We start from the raw sequence: 24,001 nt of genomic DNA, 5'->3' as shown, positions 1-24,001 counted from the left end.
ATGAATGGTCAAAATTTTCACCAACATGACATACCGCGGGTCTACGTGTTTTTCTGATTTGGGTCAAAAATTGAAAAGTGCTTTTTTTCACATTTCTGAGCAAAATTTGGTCCAATTTTCCATGCCCATGCATTTTCCCACTCATTTCAGTCATTTTTCATGGAAAAAAACAAGGTTTTATGAATGGTCAAAATTTTCACCAAAATGACATACCGCGGGTCTACGTGTTTTTCTGATTTGGGTAAAAAATTGAAAAGTGCTTTTTGTCACATTTCTGAGCAAAATTTGTCCCAATTTACCATGCCAATGCTTTTTCCCACTCATTTGAGTCATTTTTCATGGAAAAAACAAGGTTTCATGAATGGTCAAAATTTTCACCAAAATGACATACCGCGGGTCTACGTTTTTTTCTGATTTGGGTCAAAAATTGAAAAGTGCTTTTTTTCACATTTCTGAGCAAAATTTGTCCCAATTTACCATGCCCATGCATTTTCCCACTCATTTGAGTCATTTTTCATGGAAAAAACAAGGTTTCATGAATGGTCAAAATTTTCACAAAAATGACATACCGCGGGTCTACGTTTTTTACTGATTTGGGTCAAAAATTGAAAAGTGCCTTTTGTCACATTTCTGAGCAAAATTTGTCCCAATTTACCATGCCCATGCATTTTCCCACTCATTTGAGTCATTTTTCATGGAAAAAACAAGTTTTCATGAATGGTCAAAATTTTCGCCAAAATGACATACCGCGGGTCTACGTTTTTTTCTGATTTGTGTCAAAAATTTAAAAGTGCTTTTTTTCACATTTCTGAGCAAAATTTGGTCCCATTTACCATGCCCATGCATTTTCCCACTCATTTGAGTCATTTTTCATGGAAAAAACAAGGTTTCATGAATGGTCAAAATTTTCACCAAAATGACATACCGCGGGTCTACGTTTTTTTCTGATTTGGATCAAAAATTGAAAAGTGCTTTTTTTCACATTTCTGAGCAAAATTTGTCCAAATTTACCATGCCCGTGCATTTTCCCACTCGTATAAGTCATTTTTCATGGAAAAAACAATGTTTCATGAATGGTCAAAATTTTCACCAAAATGACATACCGCGGGTCTACGTTTTTTTCTGATTTGGGTCAAAAATTGAAAAGTGCTTTTTGTCACATTTTTGAGCAAAATTTGTTCCAATTTACCATGCCCATGCATTTTCCCACTCATTTGAGTCATTTTTCATGGAAAAAACAAGGTTTCATGAATGGTCAAAATTTTCACCAAAATGACATACCGCGGGTCTACGTTTTTTTCTGATTTGGGTCAAAAATTGAAAAGTGCTTTTTTTTCACATTTCTGAGCAAAATTTGTCCCAATTTACCATGCCCATGCATTTTCCCACTCATTTGAGTCATTTTTCATGGAAAAAACAAGGTTTCATGAATGGTCAAAATTTTCACAAAAATGACATACCGCGGGTCTACGTTTTTTACTGATTTGGGTCAAAAATTGAAAAGTGCCTTTTGTCACATTTCTGAGCAAAATTTGTCCCAATTTACCATGCCCATGCATTTTCCCACTCATTTGAGTCATTTTTCATGGAAAAAACAAGTTTTCATGAATGGTCAAAATTTTCGCCAAAATGACATACCGCGGGTCTACGTTTTTTTCTGATTTGTGTCAAAAATTTAAAAGTGCTTTTTTTCACATTTCTGAGCAAAATTTGGTCCCATTTACCATGCCCATGCATTTTCCCACTCATTTGAGTCATTTTTCATGGAAAAAACAAGGTTTCATGAATGGTCAAAATTTTCACCAAAATGACATACCGCGGGTCTACGTTTTTTTCTGATTTGGATCAAAAATTGAAAAGTGCTTTTTTTCACATTTCTGAGCAAAATTTGTCCAAATTTACCATGCCCGTGCATTTTCCCACTCGTATAAGTCATTTTTCATGGAAAAAACAATGTTTCATGAATGGTCAAAATTTTCACCAAAATGACATACATCTACGTTTTTTTTACTGATTTGGGTCAAAAATTGAAAAGTGCTTTTTTCACATTTCTGAGCAAAATTTGGTCCAATTTACCATGCCCATGCATTTTCCCACTCGTTTGAGTAATTTTTCATGGAAAAAACAAGGTTTCATGAATGGTCAAAATTTTCACCAAAATGACATACCGCGGATCTACGTTTTTTTCTGATTTGGGTCAAAAATTGAAAAGTGCTTTTTTTCACATTTCTGAGCAAAATTTGGTCCAATTTACCATGCCCATGCATTTTCCCACTCATTTGAGTCATTTTTCATGAAAAAAAACAAGTTTTCATGAATGGTCAAAATTTTCACCAAAATGACATACCGCGGGTCTACGTTTTTTTCTGATTTGGATCAAAAATTGAAAAGTGCTTTTTTCACATTTCTGAGCAAAATTTGTCCCAATTTACCATGCCCGTGCATTTTCCCACTCGTTTAAGTCATTTTTCATGGAAAAAACAATGTTTCATGAATGGTCAAAATTTTCACCAAAATGACATACCGCGGGTCTACGTTTTTTACTGATTTGGGTCAAAAATTGAAAAGTGCCTTTTGTCACATTTCTGAGCAAAATTTGTCCCAATTTACCATGCCCATGCATTTTCCCACTCATTTGAGTCATTTTTCATGGAAAAAACAAGTTTTCATGAATGGTCAAAATTTTCGCCAAAATGACATACCGCGGGTCTACGTGTTTTTCTGATTTGTGTCAAAAATTTAAAAGTGCTTTTTTTCACATTTCTGAGCAAAATTTGGTCCAATTTTCCATGCCCATGCATTTTCCCACTCATTTCAGTCATTTTTCATGGAAAAAAACAAGGTTTTATGAATGGTCAAAATTTTCACCAAAATGACATACCGCGGGTCTACGTGTTTTTCTGATTTGGGTCAAAAATTGAAAAGTGCTTTTTGTCACATTTCTGAGCAAAATTTGTCCCAATTTACCATGCCAATGCTTTTTCCCACTCATTTGAGTCATTTTTCATGGAAAAAACAAGGTTTCATGAATGGTCAAAATTTTCACCAAAATGACATACCGCGGGTCTACGTTTTTTTCTGATTTGGGTCAAAAATTGAAAAGTGCTTTTTTTTCACATTTCTGAGCAAAATTTGTCCCAATTTACCATGCCCATGCATTTTCCCACTCATTTGAGTCATTTTTCATGGAAAAAACAAGGTTTCATGAATGGTCAAAATTTTCACCAAAATGACATACCACGGGTCTACGTGTTTTTCTGATTTGGGTCAAAAATTGAAAAGTACTTTTTGTCACAATTCTGAGCAAAATTTGTTCCAATTTACCATGCCCATGCATTTTCCCACTCATTTGAGTCATTATTCATGGAAAAAACAAGGTTTCATGAATGGTCAAAATTTTCACCAAAATGACATACCGCGGGTCTACGTTTTTTTCTGATTTGGGTCAAAAATTGAAAAGTGCTTTTTTTTCACATTTCTGAGCAAAATTTGTCCCAATTTACCATGCCCATGCATTTTCCCACTCATTTGAGTCATTTTTCATGGAAAAAACAAGGTTTCATGAATGGTCAAAATTTTCACCAAAATGACATACCGCGGGGTCTACGTTTTTTACTGATTTGGGTCAAAAATTGAAAAGTGCCTTTTGTCACATTTCTGAGCAAAATTTGTCCCAATTTACCATGCCCATGCATTTTCCCACTCATTTGAGTCATTTTTCATGGAAAAAAACAAGGTTTCATGAATGGTCAAAATTTTCGCCAAAATGACATACCGCGGGTCTACGTTTTTTTCTGATTTGGGTAAAAAATTGAAAAGTGCTTTTTTCACATTTCTGAGCAAAATTTGGTCCAATTTACCATGCCCATGCATTTTCCCACTCATTTGAGTCATTTTTCATGAAAAAAACAAGTTTTCATGAATGGTCAAAATTTTCACCAAAATGACATACCGCGGGTCTACGTTTTTTTCTGATTTGGGTCAAAAATTGAAAAGTGCTTTTTTCACATTTCTGAGCAAAATTTGGTCCAATTTTCCATGATCATGCATTTTCCCACTCGTTTGAGTCATTTTTCATGGAAAAAACAAGGTTTCATGAATGGTCAAAATTTTCACCAAAATGACTTACCGCGAGTCTACGTTTTTTTCTGATTTGTGTCAAAAATTGAAAAGTGCTTTTTTCACATTTCTGAGCAAAATTTGGTCCAATTTACCATGCCCATGCATTTTCCCACTAATTTGAGTCATTTTTCATGGAAAAAACAAGGTTTCATGAATGGTCAAAATTTTCACCAAAATGACATACCGCGGGTCTACGTTTTTTTCTGATTTGTGTCAAAAATTGAAAAGTGCTTTTTTCACATTTCTGAGCAAAATTTGGTCCAATTTACCATGCCCATGCATTTTCCCACTAATTTGAGTCATTTTTCATGGAAAAAACAAGGTTTCATGAATGGTCAAAATTTTCACCAAAATGACATACTGCGGGTCTACGTTTTTTTCTGATTTGGGTCAAAAATTGAAAAGTGCTTTTTTCACATTTCTGAGCAAAATTTGGTCCAATTTACCATGCCCATGCATTTTCCCACTCATTTGAGTCATTTTTCATGAAAAAAACAAGTTTTCATGAATGGTCAAAATTTTCACCAAAATGACATACCGCGGGTCTACGTTTTTTTCTGATTTGTGTCAAAAATTTAAAAGTGCTTTTTTCACATTTCTGAGCAAAATTTGGTCCAATTGACCATGCCCATGCATTTTCCCACTCATTTGAATCATTTTTCATGGAAAAAACAAGGTTTCATGAATGGTCAAAATTTTCACCAAAATGACATACCGCGGGTCTACGTTTTTTACTGATTTGGGTCAAAAATTGAAAAGTGCCTTTTGTCACATTTCTGAGCAAAATTTGTCCCAATTTACCATGCCCGTGCATTTTCCCACTCGATTGAGTCATTTTTCATGGAAAAAACAGTGTTTCATGAATGGTCAAAATTTTCACCAAAATGACATACCGCGGGTCTATGTTTTTTTCTGATTTGGGTCAAAAATTGAAAAGTGCTTTTTTCACATTTTTGAGCAAAATTTGGTCCAATTTACCATGCCCATGCATTTTCCCACTCATTTGAGTCATTTTTCATGGAAAAAACAAGGTTTCATGAATGGTCAAAATTTTCACCAAAATGACATACCGCGGGTCTATGTTTTTTTCTGATTTGGGTCAAAAATTGAAAAGTGCTTTTTTCACATTTCTGAGCAAAATTTGGTCCAATTTACCATGCCCATGCATTTTCCCACTCATTTGAGTCATTTTTCATGGAAAAAACAAGGTTTCATGAATGGTCAAAATTTTCACCAAAATGACATACCGCGGGTCTACGTTTTTTTTTTATTTGGGTCAAAAATTGAAAAGTGCTTTTTTTTCAAATTTCTGAGCAAAATTTGTCCCAATTTACCATGCCCATGCATTTTCCCACTCATTTGAGTCATTTTTCATGGAAGAAAATAGTTTTAATGAATGGTCAAAATTTTGTACTGTCAGCTAGCCCCCTGACAGTTTTTAGTAGTGCCGGCATACTGTCAGGAAGCTCCCTGACAGTTTTTAATACTGCCGGCGTACTGTCAGCAAGCCCCCTGACAGTTTTTAAAACTGCCAGCGTACTGTCAGGAAGCCCCCTGTCAGTTTTTAGTACTGCCGGGTACGTGCCTGGCACTGCCGGGTCGATGAAAAAGTGGCTGGCGTAGCAAGCCCCCTGACAGTTTTTAGTAGTGCCGGCGTACTTTCAGGAAGCTACGTGACAGTTTTTAAAACTGCCGGCGTACTGTCAGCAGGCTCCCTGACAGTTTTTGAAACTGCCGGCTTACTGTCAGCAAGCTCCCTGACAGTTTTTAATACTGCCGGCGTACTGTCAGCTAGTCCCCTGACAGTTATTAATAGTGCCGGCGTACTGTCAGGAAGCTCCCTGACAGTTTTTAATACTGCCGTCGTACTGTCAGGAAGCTCCCTGACAGTTTTTAATACTGCCGGCGTACTGTCAGCTAGTCCCCTGACAGTTTTTAGTAGTGCCGGCATACTGTCAGGAAGCTACCTGACAGTTTTTAAAACTGCCGGCATACTGTCAGCAAGCCCCCTGACAGTTTTTAGTAGTGCCGGCGTACTGTCAGGAAGCTACCTGACAGTTTTTAATACTGCCGGCGTACTGTCAGCTAGCCCCCTGACAGTTTTTAGTAGTGCCGGCGTACTGTCAGCAAGCCCCCTGACAGTTTTTAGTAGTGCCGGCGTACTTTCAGGAAGCTCCCTGACAGTTTTTAGTACTGCCAGCGTACTGTCAGCAAGCCCCCTGACAGTTTTTAAAACTGCCGGCGTACTGTCAGGAAGCCCCCTGTCAGTTTTTAGTACTGCCGGGTACGTGCCTGGCACTGCCGGGTCGATGAAAAAGTGGCTGGCGGGTGACGTCACGCAGACCCACCACTGCCGCCCGTCTCCCGGCAGGCAAAGATCCAACCCCAACTGTTTGGACGTTTAACTATGACCACAACTTGGAGGACAATATGCAGTTAAACATTTGATCTTCGGACTAGGTAACTTTTTTTGGACGTTATGGTGACAGGTGCAGGAAATTGACATTATTAAAGAATACATATCATTTTTTATTTATAATATATCAACATCATTGTTATAAATATTGTTAATCAGTATGAATATAGACTATTTGATTAAGCGTCATTTATTAATAATTATTTATTATTAATTATTTAGTAGATTATATTTTTGTATCTATTTAATTAATTAACGAATTTAGGTATTTATGTATGTATTTTTCTATTTGAAAATGCAATCTGTGCGGAAAATTGTTAGGTTGATTTTAACCAGTCAACACCACTCTGATTTGCTGAGACCGCACTGATCACAACCATAGACTGTATATAAGTATAGACAGCACGACAGGGGTTGAAAAGTGAAGCCACAACGTCTCTTACGCCCTCTGGTGGCTGGTTTCAGTACAGCTTTTAACCCTAAAGCCTATTTACATTCAACTGAATGAAAGATGACGGAATTTTTATCTAAAATTACACATCCAGGATTTTTTTGGAAAGTTGATTTCTGTACATTCTGCAAGCCCCACTCCTTTGTTAATAACCCCAGTGGTTTTTTTTTTTTTTTTTTTACAGTACCCTCAGGAAAACTTTCTCTCCAGTTTTTTTTTGGTAAGTGGATCATTTCTCTCCATCAGTTCATTAGTATTCATACTGTAGATCCATGCGGTTCTTGACTCACTTTCCAACTCGCGTTTTAGGTTTCCAAACCAAAGATTTATTTCTTTACAAAATAATACACAAGAAAACTGAACAAAAAACGATTAAAATGCTTATAAACAGAAAACTAGGTACTTATATTCATGTTCCTAATTCCTAAATCCTAAAACTGCGGTCAGAAAAGGTGAGGCTCCTTTGGCTTTTTACTGCTTGTCTTGTTTTTTTCTCCTGCCCAAAAAACACTGTAATTATCCGAATCTAACCACCTACAGGTGCCTAGTGGTAACACACATTTCTAATGCCGTTACTGTTATACTAATACTGTCCCTTACACATACTTCGTTCTTCTCCATAATTTTAGTATTTACGTTACGTTTAGCCTTAGGTACTTAACGATAGTTAACTAGGTTAGCCAACTCAGGTTAGCTAAGTAAAGTAACTAAACTTGTTTGGTGAAAATTACGTGGAGTGGGCGGGGTTTGAGCAGTCACACGGCCCCGCCCCCCGCCTCCCACCTCTGTCACGCCAGTTCTGGCTCCAATTTGCCTCTACTGCCTCTGCAAGCGCAGGCAAGATGGCAGCTTCCATTTCGGCCATATTTTGGCTTTAAAACGCCTTAATGAGAGTAAATGGGGACCGTCCAGACCATACTTTTATACAGTCTATAATCACAACCCAAACTCCACAACGCGCCAAGCAGCACATTTTTAGTTGCTGCGGAAGCACAGCTCATTTAGGCTCAGCTCAGCTCACCTCAGGACTTGTTGTGCTACTAAGATATAAGGTAAGTTCGACCAGGTCCTTTATTTTATGATCATGTATGTGTTTGTAGTGTCTTACACCACCTGCACGTGCTGGCCTTGACGAGGCTGAAGTTGGCGTCTTATTCGCCAGTGTCTTATTCGGATTTTCCGGTCCACCTTAAAAAGTCGAAGTACCAATTATTCGCCAGTAGAGAGCAGGGTTGAGCCGAGCAAAACGAGTTTGGCATTTAGGGCATATTACACTGAGAATACATTGCCTGTTCTGGGTATTTCCAGTTGCCCGAACTCCAGATTATCAAATAGTCTGTTGAATTTGACACCACATTATGAAAATATAACTAGTATACTGTGAATAGCCTAAAGAACTTAACATTTAATGTACAGTTTTTTTTTTATTATGAGCCTCTGAACTTGGCATTTGAGAAGATTAAAGGAGAATAAATTGCCTGTTCTGCATATTTCTAGATGCCCTAAATCCACATATTCAAATAGTCTGTTAAATTTGACACAAATTATGAAAATTTACATATTAAACTGTGAAAATCTTTAATAACTACAAAGATTACTGTACAGTTTATTATTATGACCCTCTGAACTTGGCATTTCAGAATATGTCAGTAGAATAAATTGCCTGTTCTGCATATTTCCAGTTACCCTAATTCCAGATTGTCAAATAGTCTGTTAAAATCAACACCACATTATGAAAATATACCTATTAAACTGTGAAAAGCCTAAATAACAAAACATATTACTGTACAGTTTTTTTATTATGACCCTCTGAACTTGGCATTTGAGAAGATTAAAGAAGAATAAATTGCCTGTTCTGCATATTTCCAGATGCCCTAAATCCAGATTCTCAAATAGTCTGTTGAATCAGACACCACATTATGAAAATATACCTATTAGACTGTGAGGACCCTAAATAACTAGAAATATTACTGTACAGTTTATTTTTATTATGACCCTCTGAACTTGGCATTTGAGAAGATTAAAGGAGAATAAATTGCCTGTTCTGCATATTTCCAGATGCCCTAAATCCAGATTCTCAAATAGTCTGTTAAATTTGACACAAAATTATGAAACTATACCTATTAAACTGTGAACAGCCTTTATAACAAAAAAAAAATACTGTACAGTTTTTTTTATAATGAGCCTCTGAACTTGGCATTTGAGAAGATGTCAGGAGAATAAATTGCCTGTTCTGCATATTTCCAGTTACCCTAATTCCAGATTGTCAAATAGTCTGTTAAATTTGACACAAAATCATGAAAACATACCTATTACACTGTGATGAGCCCAAAGAGCTAAAAATATTACTGTACAGTTTTTTTATTATGACCCTGTGAACTTGGCGTTTGAGAAGATTAAAGAAGAATAAATTGCCTGTTCTGCATATTTCCAGATGCCCTAAATCCAGATTCTCAAATAGTCTGTTAAATTTGACTCAAAATCATGAAAACATACCTATTACACTGTGATGAGCCCAAAGAGCTAAAAATATTACTGTACAGTTTTTTTATTATGACCCTGTGAACTTGGCATTTGAGAAGATTAAAGAAGAATAAATTGCCTGTTCTGCATGTTTACAGATGCCCTAAATCCAGATTCTCAAATAGTCTGTTGAATCAGACACCACATTATGACAATATACCTATTAGACTGTGATTAGCCTAAAGAGCTAAAAATATTACTGTACAGTTTTTTTATTATGACCCTGTGAACTTGGCATTTGAGAAGATTAAAGAAGAATAAATTGCCTGTTCTGCATATTTCCAGATGCCCTAAATCCAGATTCTCAAATAGTCTGTTCAATTTGACACAAAATCATGAAAACATACCTATTACACTGTGATGAGTCCAAAGAGCTAAAAATATTACTGTACAGTTTTTTTATTATGACCCCGTGAACTTGGCATTTGAGAAGATTAAAGAAGAATAAATTGCCTGTTCTGCATGTTTACAGATGCCCTAAATCCAGATTCTCAAATAGTCTGTTGAATCAGACACCACATTATGAAAATATACCTATTAGACTGTGATTAGCCTAAAGAGCAAAAATATTACTGTACATTTTTTTTATTATGACCCTGTGAACTTGGCATTTGAGAAGATTAAAGAATAAATTGCCTGTTCTGCATATTTCCAGATGCCCTAAATCCAGATTCTCAAATAGTCTGTTAAATTTGACACAAAATTATGAAACTATACCTATTAAACTGTGAACAGCCTTTATAACAAAAAAAAAATACTGTACAGTTTTTTTATTATGACCCTCTGAACTTGGCATTTGAGAAGATTAAAGGAGAATAAATTGCCTGTTCTGCATATTTCCAGATGCCCTAAATCCAGATTCTCAAATAGTCTGTTAAATTTGACACACAATTATGAAACTATACCTATTAAACTGTGAACAGCCTTTATGACAAAAAAAAAATACTGTACAGTTTTTTTATAATGAGCCTCTGAACTTTGCATTTGAGAAGATGTCAGGAGAATAAATTGCCTGTTCTGCATATTTCCAGTTACCCTAATTCCAGATTCTCAAATAGTCTGTTAAATTTGACACAAAATCATGAAAACATACCTATTACACTGTGATGAGCCCAAAGAGCTAAAAATATTACTGTACAGTTTTTTTATTATGACCCTGTGAACTTGGCATTTGAGAAGATTAAAGAAGAATAAATTGCCTGTTCTGCATGTTTACAGATGCCCTAAATCCAGATTCTCAAATAGTCTGTTGAATCAGACACCACATTATGACAATATACCTATTAGACTGTGATTAGCCTAAAGAGCTAAAAATATTACTGTACAGTTTTTTTATTATGACCCTGTGAACTTGGCATTTGAGAAGATTAAAGAAGAATAAATTGCCTGTTCTACATATTTCCAGATGCCCTAAATCCAGATTCTCAAATAGTCTGTTAAATTTGACACAAAATCATGAAAACATACCTATTACACTGTGATGAGCCCAAAGAGCTAAAAATATTACTGTACAGTTTTTTTTATTATGACCCTGTGAACTTGGCATTTGAGAAGATTAAAGAAGAATAAATTGCCTGTTCTGCATGTTTACAGATGCCCTAAATCCAGATTCTCAAATAGTCTGTTGAATCAGACACCACATTATGACAATATACCTATTAGACTGTGATTAGCCTAAAGAGCTAAAAATATTACTGTACAGTTTTTTTATTATGACCCTGTGAACTTGGCATTTGAGAAGATTAAAGAAGAATAAATTGCCTGTTCTGCATATTTCCAGATGCCCTAAATCCAGATTCTCATATAGTCTGTTGAATCAGACACCACATTATGAAAATATACCTATTAGACTGTGATTAGCCTAAAGAGCTAAAAATATTACTGTACAGTTTTTTTATTATGACCCTGTGAACTTGGCATTTGAGAAGATTAAAGAAGAATAAATTGTCTGTTCTGCATATTTCCAGATGCCCTAAATCCAGATTCTCAAATAGTCTGTTAAATTTGACACAAAATCATGAAAACATACCTATTACACTGTGATGAGCCCAAAGAGCTAAAAATATTACTGTACAGTTTTTTTATTATGACCCTGAGGATTTAGGGCATCTGGAAATATGCAGAACAGGCAATTTATTCTTCTTTAATCTTCTCAAATGCCAAGTTCAGAGGCTCATTATAAAAAAAAAACTGTACAGTAATATTTTTTGTTATTTAGGCTATTCACAGTTTAATAGGTATAGTTTCATAATTTTGTGTCAAATTTAACAGACTATTTGAGAATCTGGATTTAGGGCATCTGGAAATATGCAGAACAGGCAATTTATTCTTTTTTAATCTTCTCAAATGCCAAGTTCACAGGGTCATAATAAAAAAACTGTACAGTAATATTTTTAGCTCTTTAGGCTAATCACAGTCTAATAGGTATATTTTCATAGTGTGGTGTCTGATTCAACAGACTATTTGAGAATCTGGATTTAGGGCATCTGGAAATATGCAGAACAGGCAATTTATTCTTCTTTAATCTTCTCAAATGCCAAGTTCAGAGGCTCATTATAAAAAAAAACTGTACAGTAATATTTTTTGTTATTTAGGCTATTCACAGTCTAATAGGTATATTTTCATAATGTGGTGTCTGATTCAACAGACTATTTGAGAATCTGGATTTAGGGCATCTGTAAACATGCAGAACAGGCAATTTATTCTTTAATCTTCTCAAATGCCAAGTTCACAGGGTCATAATAAAAAAAACTGTACAGTAATATTTTTAGCTCTTTGGGCTCATCACAGTGTAATAGGTATGTTTTCATGATTTTGTGTCAAATTTAACAGACTATTTGAGAATCTGGAATTAGGGTAACTGGAAATATGCAGAACAGGCAATTTATTCTCCTGACATCTTCTCAAATGCCAAGTTCAGAGGCTCATTATAAAAAAACTGTACAGTATTTTTTTTTTTGTCATAAAGGCTGTTCACAGTTTAATAGGTATAGTTTCATAATTTTGTGTCAAATTTAACAGACTATTTGAGAATCTGGATTTAGGGCATCTGGAAATATGCAGAACAGGCAATTTATTCTTTTTTAATCTTCTCAAATGCCAAGTTCACAGGGTCATAATAAAAAAACTGTACAGTAATATTTTTAGCTCTTTAGGCTAATCACAGTCTAATAGGTATATTTTCATAATGTGGTGTCTGATTCAACAGACTATTTGAGAATCTGGATTTAGGGCATCTGTAAACATGCAGAACAGGCAATTTATTCTTTAATCTTCTCAAATGCCAAGTTCACAGGGTCATAATAAAAAAAACTGTACAGTAATATTTTTAGCTCTTTGGGCTCATCACAGTGTAATAGGTATGTTTTCATGATTTTGTGTCAAATTTAACAGACTATTTGAGAATCTGGAATTAGGGTAACTGGAAATATGCAGAACAGGCAATTTATTCTCCTGACATCTTCTCAAATGCCAAGTTCAGAGGCTCATTATAAAAAAACTGTACAGTATTTTTTTTTTGTCATAAAGGCTGTTCACAGTTTAATAGGTATAGTTTCATAATTGTGTGTCAAATTTAACAGACTATTTGAGAATCTGGATTTAGGGCATCTGGAAATATGCAGAACAGGCAATTTATTCTCCTTTAATCTTCTCAAATGCCAAGTTCAGAGGGTCATAATAAAAAAACTGTACAGTAATATTTCTAGTTATTTAGGCTCCTCACAGTCTAATAGGTATATTTTCATAATGTGGTGTCCGATTCAACAGACTATTTGAGAATCTGGATTTAGGGCATCTGGAAACATGCAGAACAGGCAATTTATTCTTCTTTAATCTTCTCAAATGCCAAGTTCACAGGGTCATAATAAAAAAACTGTACAGTAATATGTTTTGTTATTTAGGCTATTCACAGTTTAATGGGTATATTTTCATAATGTGGTGTTGATTTCAACAGACTATTTGAAAATCTGGAATTAGGGTAACTGGAAATATGCAGAACAGGCAATTTATTCTACTGACATATTCTGAAATGCCAAGTTCAGAGGGTCATAATAATAAACTGTACAGTAATCTTTGTAGTTATTAAAGATTTTCACAGTTTAATATGTAAATTTTCATAATTTGTGTCAACTTTAACAGACTATTTGAATATGTGGATTTAGGGCATCTAGAAATATGCAGAACAGGCAATTTATTCTCCTTTAATCTTCTCAAATGCCAAGTTCAGAGGGTCATAATAAAAAAAACTGTACAGTAATATTTCTAGTTATTTAGGCTCCTCACAGTCTAATAGGTATATTTTCATAATGTGGTGTCCGATTCAACAGACTATTTGAGAATCTGGATTTAGGGCATCTGGAAACATGCAGAACAGGCAATTTATTCTTCTTTAATCTTCTCAAATGCCAAGTTCACAGGGTCATAATAAAAAAACTGTACAGTAATATGTTTTGTTATTTAGGCTATTCACAGTTTAATAGGTATATTTTCATAATGTGGTGTTGATTTCAACAGACTATTTGACAATCTGGAATTAGGGTAACTGGAAATATGCAGAACAGGCAATTTATTCTACTGACATATTCTGAAATGCCAAGTTCAGAGGGTCATAATAATAAACTGTACAGTAATCTTTGTAGTTATTAAAGATTTTCACAGTTACATATGTAAATTTTCATAATTTGTGTCAAATTTAACAGACTATTTGAATATGTGGATTTAGGGCATCTAGAAATATGCAGAACAGGCAATTTATTCTCATTTAATCTTCTCAAATGCCAAGTTCAGAGGCTCATAATAAAAAAAACTGTACATTAAATGTTAAGTTCTTTAGGCTATTCACAGTATACTAGTTATATTTTCATAATGTGGTGTCAAATTCAACAGACTATTTGATAATCTGGAGTTCGGGCAACTGGAAATACCCAGAACAGGCAATGTATTCTCAGTGTAATATGCCCTAAATGCCAAACTCGTTTTGCTCGGCTCAACCCTGCTCTCTACTGGCGAATAATTGGTACTTCGACTTTTTAAGGTGGACCGGAAAATCCGAATAAGACACTGGCGAATAAGACGCCAACTTCAGCCTCGTCTGGCCTTGCCTCTCTTTCTAGGTAGTTAGCTAACGTTAGTTGTCTAAGGATAGCTAAACATTGCCATAGTTTAAATGTAATATGAATTGCATTTGAAAATGAGCAGATTTTTGAAACTTGTCTTATGAATAAGCTAATTTGAAATAGTTTTGTTTGTGGGAAAAACCTAGATAAAATAGCTTCATGACGAAGTGTGAGAAAATTAAAACAGCACAATATTTTTCCTCAGGTGTAAGCTTAGTGTTGTTAGCTTAGCATTAGCTCAGTGTTCGTGTGAAGAATAAAGTTAACGTTATATGTAAATTTCATATAAATAAGCCAACTTGTTGTTGAAATTGTTTTGTTAAAATACTGCACATATTTCTGGTCAGGTGTTAAAAGTGTATCCCCGCATTATATTAGCATTAGAAGTAACGTTAAGTAACTTACATGTAAATATTATGTAAATACGCCAATTTTAAATAGTTTGTTGTTGGAAAAATTCAATAAAAAAGCCTAGCGATTAAAAAAAAACCTTGCAAGATTAAAAGTGCACATATTTCTCGTCTAGAGTTCAATGAATGTGTATTCCCACCATTAGCTTAGCATCAGCATGAAGAATGTAAATATTATATAACGTTAAATAAGCCAACTTTAAATAGTTTGCTATTGGAAAAACTTCATTAAAATAGCCTAGGGGTGAGACAAGGTCTGGAAAGATTAAAACAGCGGAATATTTCCAGTCCAGAGTTAACTGTGTTTTTGTAAAAGTGTATGGCTCCCCCGCTGCAAAAAGCCTGCAGTGTGTGGAGCGGTAGAGCTTAGATCGGGCCCAAAAATCCAGCCCGACCCGGCCCAAATCCATGCACTTTCTGCCCGAGCCAGACCCGACCTGAGCCATAAACTGTCATTCTGAACCCGAGCCATTTTTTTAGTAATTAGAGCGTTAAAATTGAGCTATTTAAAACATTTTCGGGCTGTTTGAATTAGCGAAATCTGTTAAGAATTATGTTAAATAACCTTGCGACGCTGAAGAAGCATAGACCTATTATTATTTCTTTTTTTTTTATTCGCTTCTTTCTTTCTTTATTCCTTGTCTGTTGTACAGGCAGTGTGAGGTTGGTGGATGGTGGCAGTCGCTGTGCTGGGAGAGTGGAGGTTCTTCATAGAGGGCAGTGGGGAACAGTGTGTGGTGATGACTGGGATATGAGTGATGCTGCAGTGGTGTGTAGAGAGCTGGGCTGTGGAGAAGCTGTAGATGCACTGGGCAAATCTCATTTTGGATCAGGATCAGGACCAATCTGGATGGATGATGTGGACTGTAGTGGATCAGAGTCTAGACTGAAGAACTGTAGATCACCAGTATGGGGTAAACATGACTGCAATGAAACCCACAATTCTGGAGTCATCTGTTCAGGCAAGCTACACTATGTTCATATAATATGTGCACTGTATTGAATAGTTACATTGTGTGTCTGTGCTGTCTGACTTTCATTTATTAAATCCTGTTGTTATCTCATTGTTCATGCTCTTGTGATATTTTAGGAGCCAGGCTGGTTTTAGGTTCTCGCTGCTCTGGGAGAGTGGAGGTTCTTCATGGAGAGAGCTGGGTCACAGTGTGTGATGCTGACTTTAACCAGCAGGATGCAGAGGTTGTGTGTCGAGAGCTGGGCTGTGGTTCTCCTGTGAAGGTTCTGGGAGCAGCTGCGTTTGGTAGAGGGGAGGGTCAGGTGTGGTCAGAGGTGCTTCAGTGTAGAGGAAACAAATCTCAGACTCACTTCTGTCCAAAATCATCTTCACTCAAACACAACTGCTCCCATGATAATGATGTGGGACTGGTGTGTGCAGGTAAGAACTGCATTCAGCACAATGAGCCTGTGACTTCATCTATTCATACTTAGACAGCCCTCTGTCTCAGTAGCTCAGCCCTGTGCTCCATTACCTGTTTGCCATTAAGACCTGGTGAAATTAAATATTTGTGACTTATTATATTGTTTGTTTGGGGTGAGGGTGTTATGTTTGTGCAGCATTACTGTTCTGGCATTTGTTTTTTAGTGGATAATAGTGTAATAAAGTGTAGGGGATCTGTGTTTGTCTAGAATACCTTGCAGTGTGAGTTTAAAAACATTAAAAACACAGCTAGCAGAAACGTCCTGATGGATAGCACTAATTATAAACACAATAGACTTTGGACAAATGTAATGAGTTTCTCTAGTCTAACAGACACAAGAGACTGTTGTTTTGGAGATAATTTGTGGATTTTTGGAGCTGCAGTAACACATTATACAAAATGGCTACAGCAACATGTATCCATGTGAATCACATGTAATATTCTGGGTTGGAGTGGAACAGACTTAGAATACTTGTACTGGCAGCACATAGTTTAAAAGCAAGAATGGTGAATTAAGTATGTGTCTACTGTTCTGTTCCTCCAGTCCATTAAGCAGGTAACAAGACTGGTGGAGGTCATATAGTGTCTGGAAAATAACTGCTCACAGGATTGCCAACAAATTAAAAGTCTATGTGTATCTTTCTTTTTTATTTTTGTTATTTTGAAACTGTAAAGGGAAAAAATATTAAAAATGCTAAATAGACGTGTCCACTTCAATGTTATGTGTTCTAAACATTAGGTCATTTTTATTTCCTTCTGTAGTCACAATAATATACATTTTGATTAGGGGTGTCCTATGCTGGAGTTATCTGTTCAGGTAAAACGCTGTAAACAGGGACTGTACATTATCTGCCATGTAGGCAAAGTGTACAGCACATATGATTTTTCTTTTTAACCCACCCTAAATCCTTGTTGATTGCCAAGGTAAATTGGTATGTTTAAAATGAGCAATCACCAAACTGTGCTGTACACTGGAATTCTCAACCAACAATTAATTTACTGATTTTTTTTTTTACTGATTTCATAATTTTGCTGATCCATATTAATTTGTTTAATGTAATTCATAGCTTTACTGAACTTATTTTGAATCCTTATACTCTCTTTAGTTTTTTCCAATGCATTTATGAATCATTCATTGTGCAATATTTAGCATCATCATGCTTAATCATTTATCATTACTGATAAATAAGCTTTCTTTTTTTCATGGTGATTTTTAGGAGTCCTGCTGGTTAATGGCTCTCGCTGCTCTGGAAGAGTGGAGGTTCTTCATGGTGAGAGCTGGGTCACAGTGTGTGATGCTGACTTTAACCAGCAGGATGCAGAGGTTGTGTGTCGGGAGCTGGGCTGTGGTTCTCCTGTGGAGGTTCTGGGAGCAGCTGCTTTTGGTAGAGGGGAGGGTCCGGTGTGGTCAGAGGAGCTTCAGTGTAGAGGAAACGAATCACAGATTCACTTCTGTCCAAAATCATCTTTACTCAAACACAACTGCTCCCATGATAATGATGTGGGACTGGTGTGTTCTGGTAAGAGCTGCATGTTTGTGATTAATGTCATTAAGATTAGCTCAATGTTTATGTAAACTTTTTGTAATTCTGTCAAAAATGCAAATGTCTTGCTATTATTTCAGTTTTCAGCCACAATTCTACTTTACATCATTAATAGTGGTGAAAATACATGTTTTTTCCATTCTTTCTCAATGTCTTGGTCTGTCTTACTCACTGTTGTACAGGCAGTGTGAGGTTGGTAGATGGTGACAGTCGCTGTGCTGGGAGAGTGGAGGTTCTTTATAGAGGACAGTGGGGATCAGTGTGTGGTAATAACTGGGATATGAGAGATGCTGCAGTGGTGTGTAGAGAGCTGGGCTGTGGAGAAGCTGTAGATACATATCATGAGTCTTACTTTGGATCAGCATCAGGACCAATCTGGATGGATAATGTGCACTGCAGTGGCTCTGAGTCTACACTGAGGAACTGTGAATCAGCAGGATGGGGTAAACATAACTGTGATCATTCTAAAGATGCTGGAGTCATCTGTTCAGGTAAATTGTATCAGCAAATTATTTTATGTTCCCTTCTGTTAACTAGGAACAGGAAACTGTTCATAATATATCATACATGTAAAACAAAGTCTTGTAAGTGGTGGGAAAGGACCCATTTTAGAGGCTTAGGGTCCAGTTAAGCGTAGTAGTACTGTTTGTAAGGAAACAGATAGCGTTCATTTAGTCAACTTTTCCACTGAAGGTTAAATGCCATATCTCTTTTGACCATTCTTGCTGTGTTAATGTCAGAGATTCAATGACATGGAAAGACATTTTCATGTTGAAGCAGTGACTCACATATCTTTAAATTCAGCTTTATGTTCACAATTTTTAGGAGTCCGGGTGGTTGGTGGATCTCACTGCTCTGGGAGAGTGGAGGTTCTTCATGGAGAGAGCTGGGCCACAGTGTGTGATGCTGACTTTAACCAGCAGGATGCAGAGGTTGTGTGTCGAGAGCTGGGCTGTGGTTCTCCTGTGGAGGTTCTGGGAGCAGCTGCTTTTGGTAGAGGGGAGGGTCAGGTGTGGTCAGAGAAGCTTCAGTGTAGAGGAACTGAATCTCAGATTCACTTCTGTCCAAAATCATCTTCACTCAAACACAACTGCTCCCATGATAATGATGTGGGACTGGTGTGTGCAGGTAAGTGTTTTTCAAAAAAATGTTTCCCATTTTTACTCTTACTAGTTCATAATTCGGTAAATTTTTCTTGTTCTTATTTTCTCTTACACAGACAGTGTGAGGTTGGCGGATGGTGGCAGTCGCTGTGCTGGAAGAGCAGAGGTTTTTCACAGAGGACAGTGGGGAACAATTTGTGGTGCTGGTGCAAATTTCATAGCGGGTTTTGTCATGTGCAAAGAGTTGGGCTGTGGAGAGCCGTTTAGGGCTGATGCAGCTGTTCCAGGATCTGCACCGATCTGGATGAGTCATGTGAAGTGTACTGGATCTACACTGAAACTCTGTGGATCATTAGGGTGGGGAACACAGCTGTAATCATAATATGGATATTGAGCTTACCTGTTCAGGTATGTTTTAATTAGACAAAAACTGTAATACGTACGTATTACATGTATTACATTTGTGAACTTTCTGAGAATTTTTCGACACATCATAGACAAAATCAAATCAGAGATCATATGATGGAATGTCACTGTTTTGTATACCTATTCCGTATTAAATATTCTATTACATAGTAAATTCTGACAGTTACAGCTAATGTGAGAAGCAGTGATGTTTTTTTTTTTACATTTGCTTTGACTTTTATTTAATTGCTGAAAATATTAACCCAAGAAATTGTCTAGTCAGTTTCATTTTGTTTGATAAAATTTAATTTAATAAAAAAGGGTCTGCAGTACTGATTTGCTAGAGCACAACATTTGTTTTCAAAATTATAACCTGAATGAAACAAAATGCATTAGTCCTTTCCACTTCCAGACAACTTCTCAAACACTTTATGTGCCAAAACAAAACCAGTCAACACACTGTAATTAGAAACAGTGTCATTTCCAGCTTAACAATTTAGTGCTGGACGATATGACAAAACTTATGTCACAATATATTAATTTTAGTCGATGTGTTATCGTTTTGATATAAATGTGTACAGCTCAACTGAACAACTTCCTGATGTGTACATTATCACACACTGAGATTGCCAGACTATGGTATTCTATACCACTCTGCTGTTTCGCTTAAAAAAAATCAGTCAGTAAAGATGCTGTAAATACTGTACATATCTTAAAAAAAATGTTATAAATTGATGCTCCTTTATTCGTATGCAAATTACAAAAAATATAAATGAAGGTCACACATGCCAGATATTCTAGGCTACTCTAAAATAGTTAACATTTTTACATTTATTATTACAATAACAGCTTAAATGCTTTGCTGTGTAATAATAAAATATACCAGCCCTGCTTAAAATGATTAAAAATAATATGCAAATATGGACAGAATTAAGATATCAAATATGGACAGAATTTAGATATTTAATTATATTTTGACCAACAAAAAAAGTCAGAATAAAAAAAAAAAAAAATTTATTGTTTTTCTATAAATCTTTTGTTATGATTTTCAAAATGGCGGATTAGCCACTATGGCTATTTGGCGATGCCAACTGTTTTCCTAGCTAAATTAATCTGTATTATTAACATGGATGAATTGGATAGATTATGTGGTTTGATATGATCTGTGAACTGGGATCTAGCGTCGGAGGTCAGAGGGCACAAAGTAGGGTAATTAATGAGCAGTATTTTTGTTATTTGTGTTCATTTTTTTTATTCATTAATGAAGAGGTTGTGTGTCGAGAGCTGGGCTGTGGTTCTCCTGTGGAGGTTCTGGGAGCAGCTGCTTTTGGTAAAGGGAAGGGTCAGGTGTGGTCAGAGGAGCTTCAGTGTAGAGGAGATGAATCTGAGATTACTCTCTGTCCAATAACCTCTTCACACAAATACAACTGCTCTCATGGTAATGATGTGGGACTTGTATGTTCTGGTACAGTATAATATGTGATATTATCGTCTAACATTTCTTTATATAATATACAGTATAGGAGAGAACTTGCTCTTTTACGAGTCTCTTGGTTGTAAATTCAGGTCATACTCAGGCTCGGCTGATGAACGGCTCAGACTCTTGTTCTGGTCGAGTGGAGCTCCAGTACCTCAGTGAGTGGGGTACAGTGTGTGATGTAAGCTGGGATATGAGAGCTTCCAGTGTCCTCTGTGCTCAGCTGAAGTGTGGGAGTGCTGTGGCTGTGTTGGGGTCAGACTGGTTTGGGGAGGGGAGTGGCCGGATCTGGGCGGATGTGTTTGATTGTCAGGGGAACGAAACACACCTGTTAAAGTGTCCCATTTCATCATGGAGTCGAACTGCATGCTCTCATAAACAGGATGTTGGACTCATCTGCAGTGGTGAGCTTTTAAGAATCTTAAACATTCTTATCAATGGGCTGTAAAGTGATTTTAGGAGGAAGTGCCCTTATAATGTTCTTATATATATATTTTTTTTTACTTCACTTCAATTAATTTACTAATGTATCTCAGTTTTGAACATGTATATACATTTCCATAGACAATTTTGATTTCTGAAAATCAATTTCTAATTTTGCTCCATATATAGCTCAGCTAATGCAGCAGTACCTGTAAAAAAACAATGTGTTTAATTTCTAAATCTGATTTATTTCAAGTGCTGTAAAAACAATCTTATTAAGCCTGTAAAATCTAAAATATATTTGTGGTACTTTCAGGTTCTTCTCTGGCGTCTCATGAGGGTGTAGTGAGATTGACTGGAGGGATGGAGTGTGAGGGCGAGGTAGAGGTTTTCTTCAGGCAGGACTGGAGGAGAGTTCTGCTGGACTCCTGGAGTGAGTCTGAGGCCTCTGTGGTCTGCAGACAGCTGGGCTGTGGTTCTGTACTCAACACCTCCAGCTCCTCTTCATCCAGTCCTGAACACAGCTACATGTGTGTGACGGGTTTCAACTGCTCTGGGAGTGAAGCTCATCTGAGGAACTGCAGCAGCTCACAAGCAGTTAACTGCAGCTCCACGGAACAGCTCTACATCACCTGCTCTGGTACATTTAATTCAAATTATTTGGAGTTGTAGTGAATAATGCCTGTTGTTAGGGGGAAATAGTTTTATTTTGTTTTATTGTAAGGGTTATTATAATTATTATGAATCTGAAATGAACCAATCATCATGTGACTACGGGTGAACTAAGAAATCATACTTTGAACTGGTTTCTCTTAATTTTAGGCTACAGCTTCATCAGGCTGGTTGGTTCTGGGGGAGACTGTGCAGGAAGGCTGGAGGTTTTCCACAGTGGATCATGGGGGACAGTGAGTGATGAATTGTGGGATATTGAGGATGCGCAGGTGGTCTGCAGACAGCTGCAGTGTGGAGTCGCCCTCAGTGCTCCAGTACCAGTACCAGCCCGGTTTGGATCTGGAACTGGACCCATATGGCTGAATGAGGTGGAGTGTGAGGGGAACGAGGCGTCTCTGTGGAACTGCAGATATCAGCTGTGTGGAGAGGATGAATGTGGACACAAGGATGATGTAGGAGTCGTCTGCTCAGGTACAGTGTGCTGATTGCTGGTGTTCTTACAACACTTCACCTGTCAGACCTCTACATTTTCTCTTCAGTGCTGAAAGTGAGACTTAGTTAAACTGTTAAAATAAGACTTGTTAAACCAATCTAAAGTTGTTGCCATGTGGGTCAGCCAGACCTCTTCCTGTACCTTTTTTTTTTTCTTGTTTTTTTGAATGTCAGAATGTATCAGAATGTATCTAAAGGGCAAACTAAATTGTTTCAAATTGATCTGTATTTTGGTGTCTTTTTTAGGTATTATGATAAAAGTGCAGTTTACTACAAAGTCAGCAGTAGAGTGCAGTAACACATTCTCTTCTAACTTTACTACAGACTAAGACTTAATTTATTCTTATTTTTGCGCCAATTTCCAAAGCTTTCTTTAAAACAAATATATTCAGTTTTTTTTTTTTTTTTTTTAACAATATACACTTTTTTGGGGTCCTTTTCTGTTTAAAGGCCCTGGCACTGCTAACTTTTGTACCATTTGAGCACACTGGATTTTGTACCATTTCAGGTTATTAACTGGGCTGGAGAGCTTAAATGGCAAAAAATGGGGGTGTTCTAAAACTTTTAACTAATAGTGTAGATTCATTAAGTTTGTTTTAAACTACATGAAAACTCCAGGGTCTAACATAAAGCATTTTCTCTCATCAGAGTATAAATAGATCAGACTGACTGAGGGCTGTGAGGGGAATCTGGAGGTGTTCTATAATGGAACCTGGGGGAATGTGTGTAACAATGGGATGGATCTGTCGGGAGCTGAACTGTGGAAGATTTAAGACTGAGAGAGCTACCAAAGCACGAGTGGAATCAGCTCCTAACTGGCTGGATGATGTAAAATGTAGGAAACATGACTCTACTCTGTTTCACTGTCCATCTTCATCCTGGAGTCAGAACAATTGTGATAGAAGCAGTGAGGTGACTCACATTACCTGCTCCGGTATGTTGTTTTTCTTTGTAGTAGATGAGCATGAGTAAAACAGTTTTTCATGGAAAGTTGTGTTGAAAGAAAGTGTTGTGGTGACCGGATCACCCTCACTTTGCCTCATCCTCTTTCCCTGTGTAAGTGTATACAACCTGAGTAAATATAAAATAATTTTTAAATAATCATTTTATTTATTAAGGGAAAAAAAATATCCAAACACCCCCTAAAAAATAAAATGTGATTAATTACACTTTTTGGATAGATGAGTATTCAGTTTCACTTAACTCAACCAGGCCTGATTACTGCCAGACCTGTAGAATCAAGAAATTCTTTAAATTCCTTTATTCCTGATCATTTAAAATGAGCTTTTTTTATGTTTACTCGGGTTATCTTTGTCTGATGTTAAAGTTTTTTTAATAATCAGAAAAATATCAGTATATCTGTAGGGGGCACATACTTCTTCATGGCAATGTATGTGTGCAGGATTGCTT

The 24,001-nt window shown here is 36.5% G+C and overlaps 2 protein-coding genes across 15 annotated transcripts in view; both read left to right on the top strand.

Moving 5' to 3' along the window:
• Positions 1 to 7,737: 7,737 nt before the first annotated feature.
• LOC125799150 (deleted in malignant brain tumors 1 protein-like) lies at positions 7,738 to 23,325 on the top strand. Its single transcript, XM_049475206.1, has 9 exons — positions 7,738 to 8,041; positions 15,693 to 16,001; positions 16,130 to 16,275; positions 18,991 to 19,029; positions 20,875 to 20,992; positions 21,094 to 21,408; positions 21,744 to 22,067; positions 22,250 to 22,570; positions 23,240 to 23,325. The coding sequence occupies exons 2-9, from the start codon at positions 15,791 to 15,793 to the stop codon at positions 23,248 to 23,250; spliced, it is 1,485 nt and encodes a 494-aa protein (XP_049331163.1). The 5' UTR covers positions 7,738 to 8,041; positions 15,693 to 15,790; the 3' UTR covers positions 23,251 to 23,325.
• The window catches only part of LOC111197167 (scavenger receptor cysteine-rich type 1 protein M130-like), a 28,467-nt gene continuing 27,762 nt past the window's right edge, over positions 23,297 to 24,001 (top strand). For all 14 annotated transcript variants that reach the window (XM_049475157.1, XM_049475154.1, XM_049475152.1 and 11 more), the window contains exon 1: positions 23,297 to 23,525. In XM_049475157.1, the coding sequence (XP_049331114.1) occupies positions 23,297 to 23,525 (229 nt within the window). The remainder of the gene's footprint in view (positions 23,526 to 24,001) is intronic.

The sequence above is a fragment of the Astyanax mexicanus genome, chromosome 2, assembly GCF_023375975.1.
Source record: "Astyanax mexicanus isolate ESR-SI-001 chromosome 2, AstMex3_surface, whole genome shotgun sequence".
Lineage (NCBI taxonomy): Eukaryota > Metazoa > Chordata > Actinopteri > Characiformes > Acestrorhamphidae > Astyanax > Astyanax mexicanus.
The sequence above is the reverse complement of the archived record's forward strand: the minus strand, read 5'-3'. Positions and strand labels throughout refer to the sequence as shown.

Excerpts from the sequence above, each read along its gene's own strand:
- LOC125799150 (XM_049475206.1), top strand. The coding sequence starts at position 15,791 with ATGAGTGATGCTGCAGTGGTGTGTAGAGAGCTGGGCTGTGGAGAAGCT. Across the intron at positions 20,993-21,093 it reads TGTGGGACTTGTATGTTCTG|GTCATACTCAGGCTCGGCTG; the intron begins GTACAGTATAAT and ends TTGTAAATTCAG. Across the intron at positions 22,068-22,249 it reads GCTCTACATCACCTGCTCTG|GCTACAGCTTCATCAGGCTG; the intron begins GTACATTTAATT and ends TCTTAATTTTAG.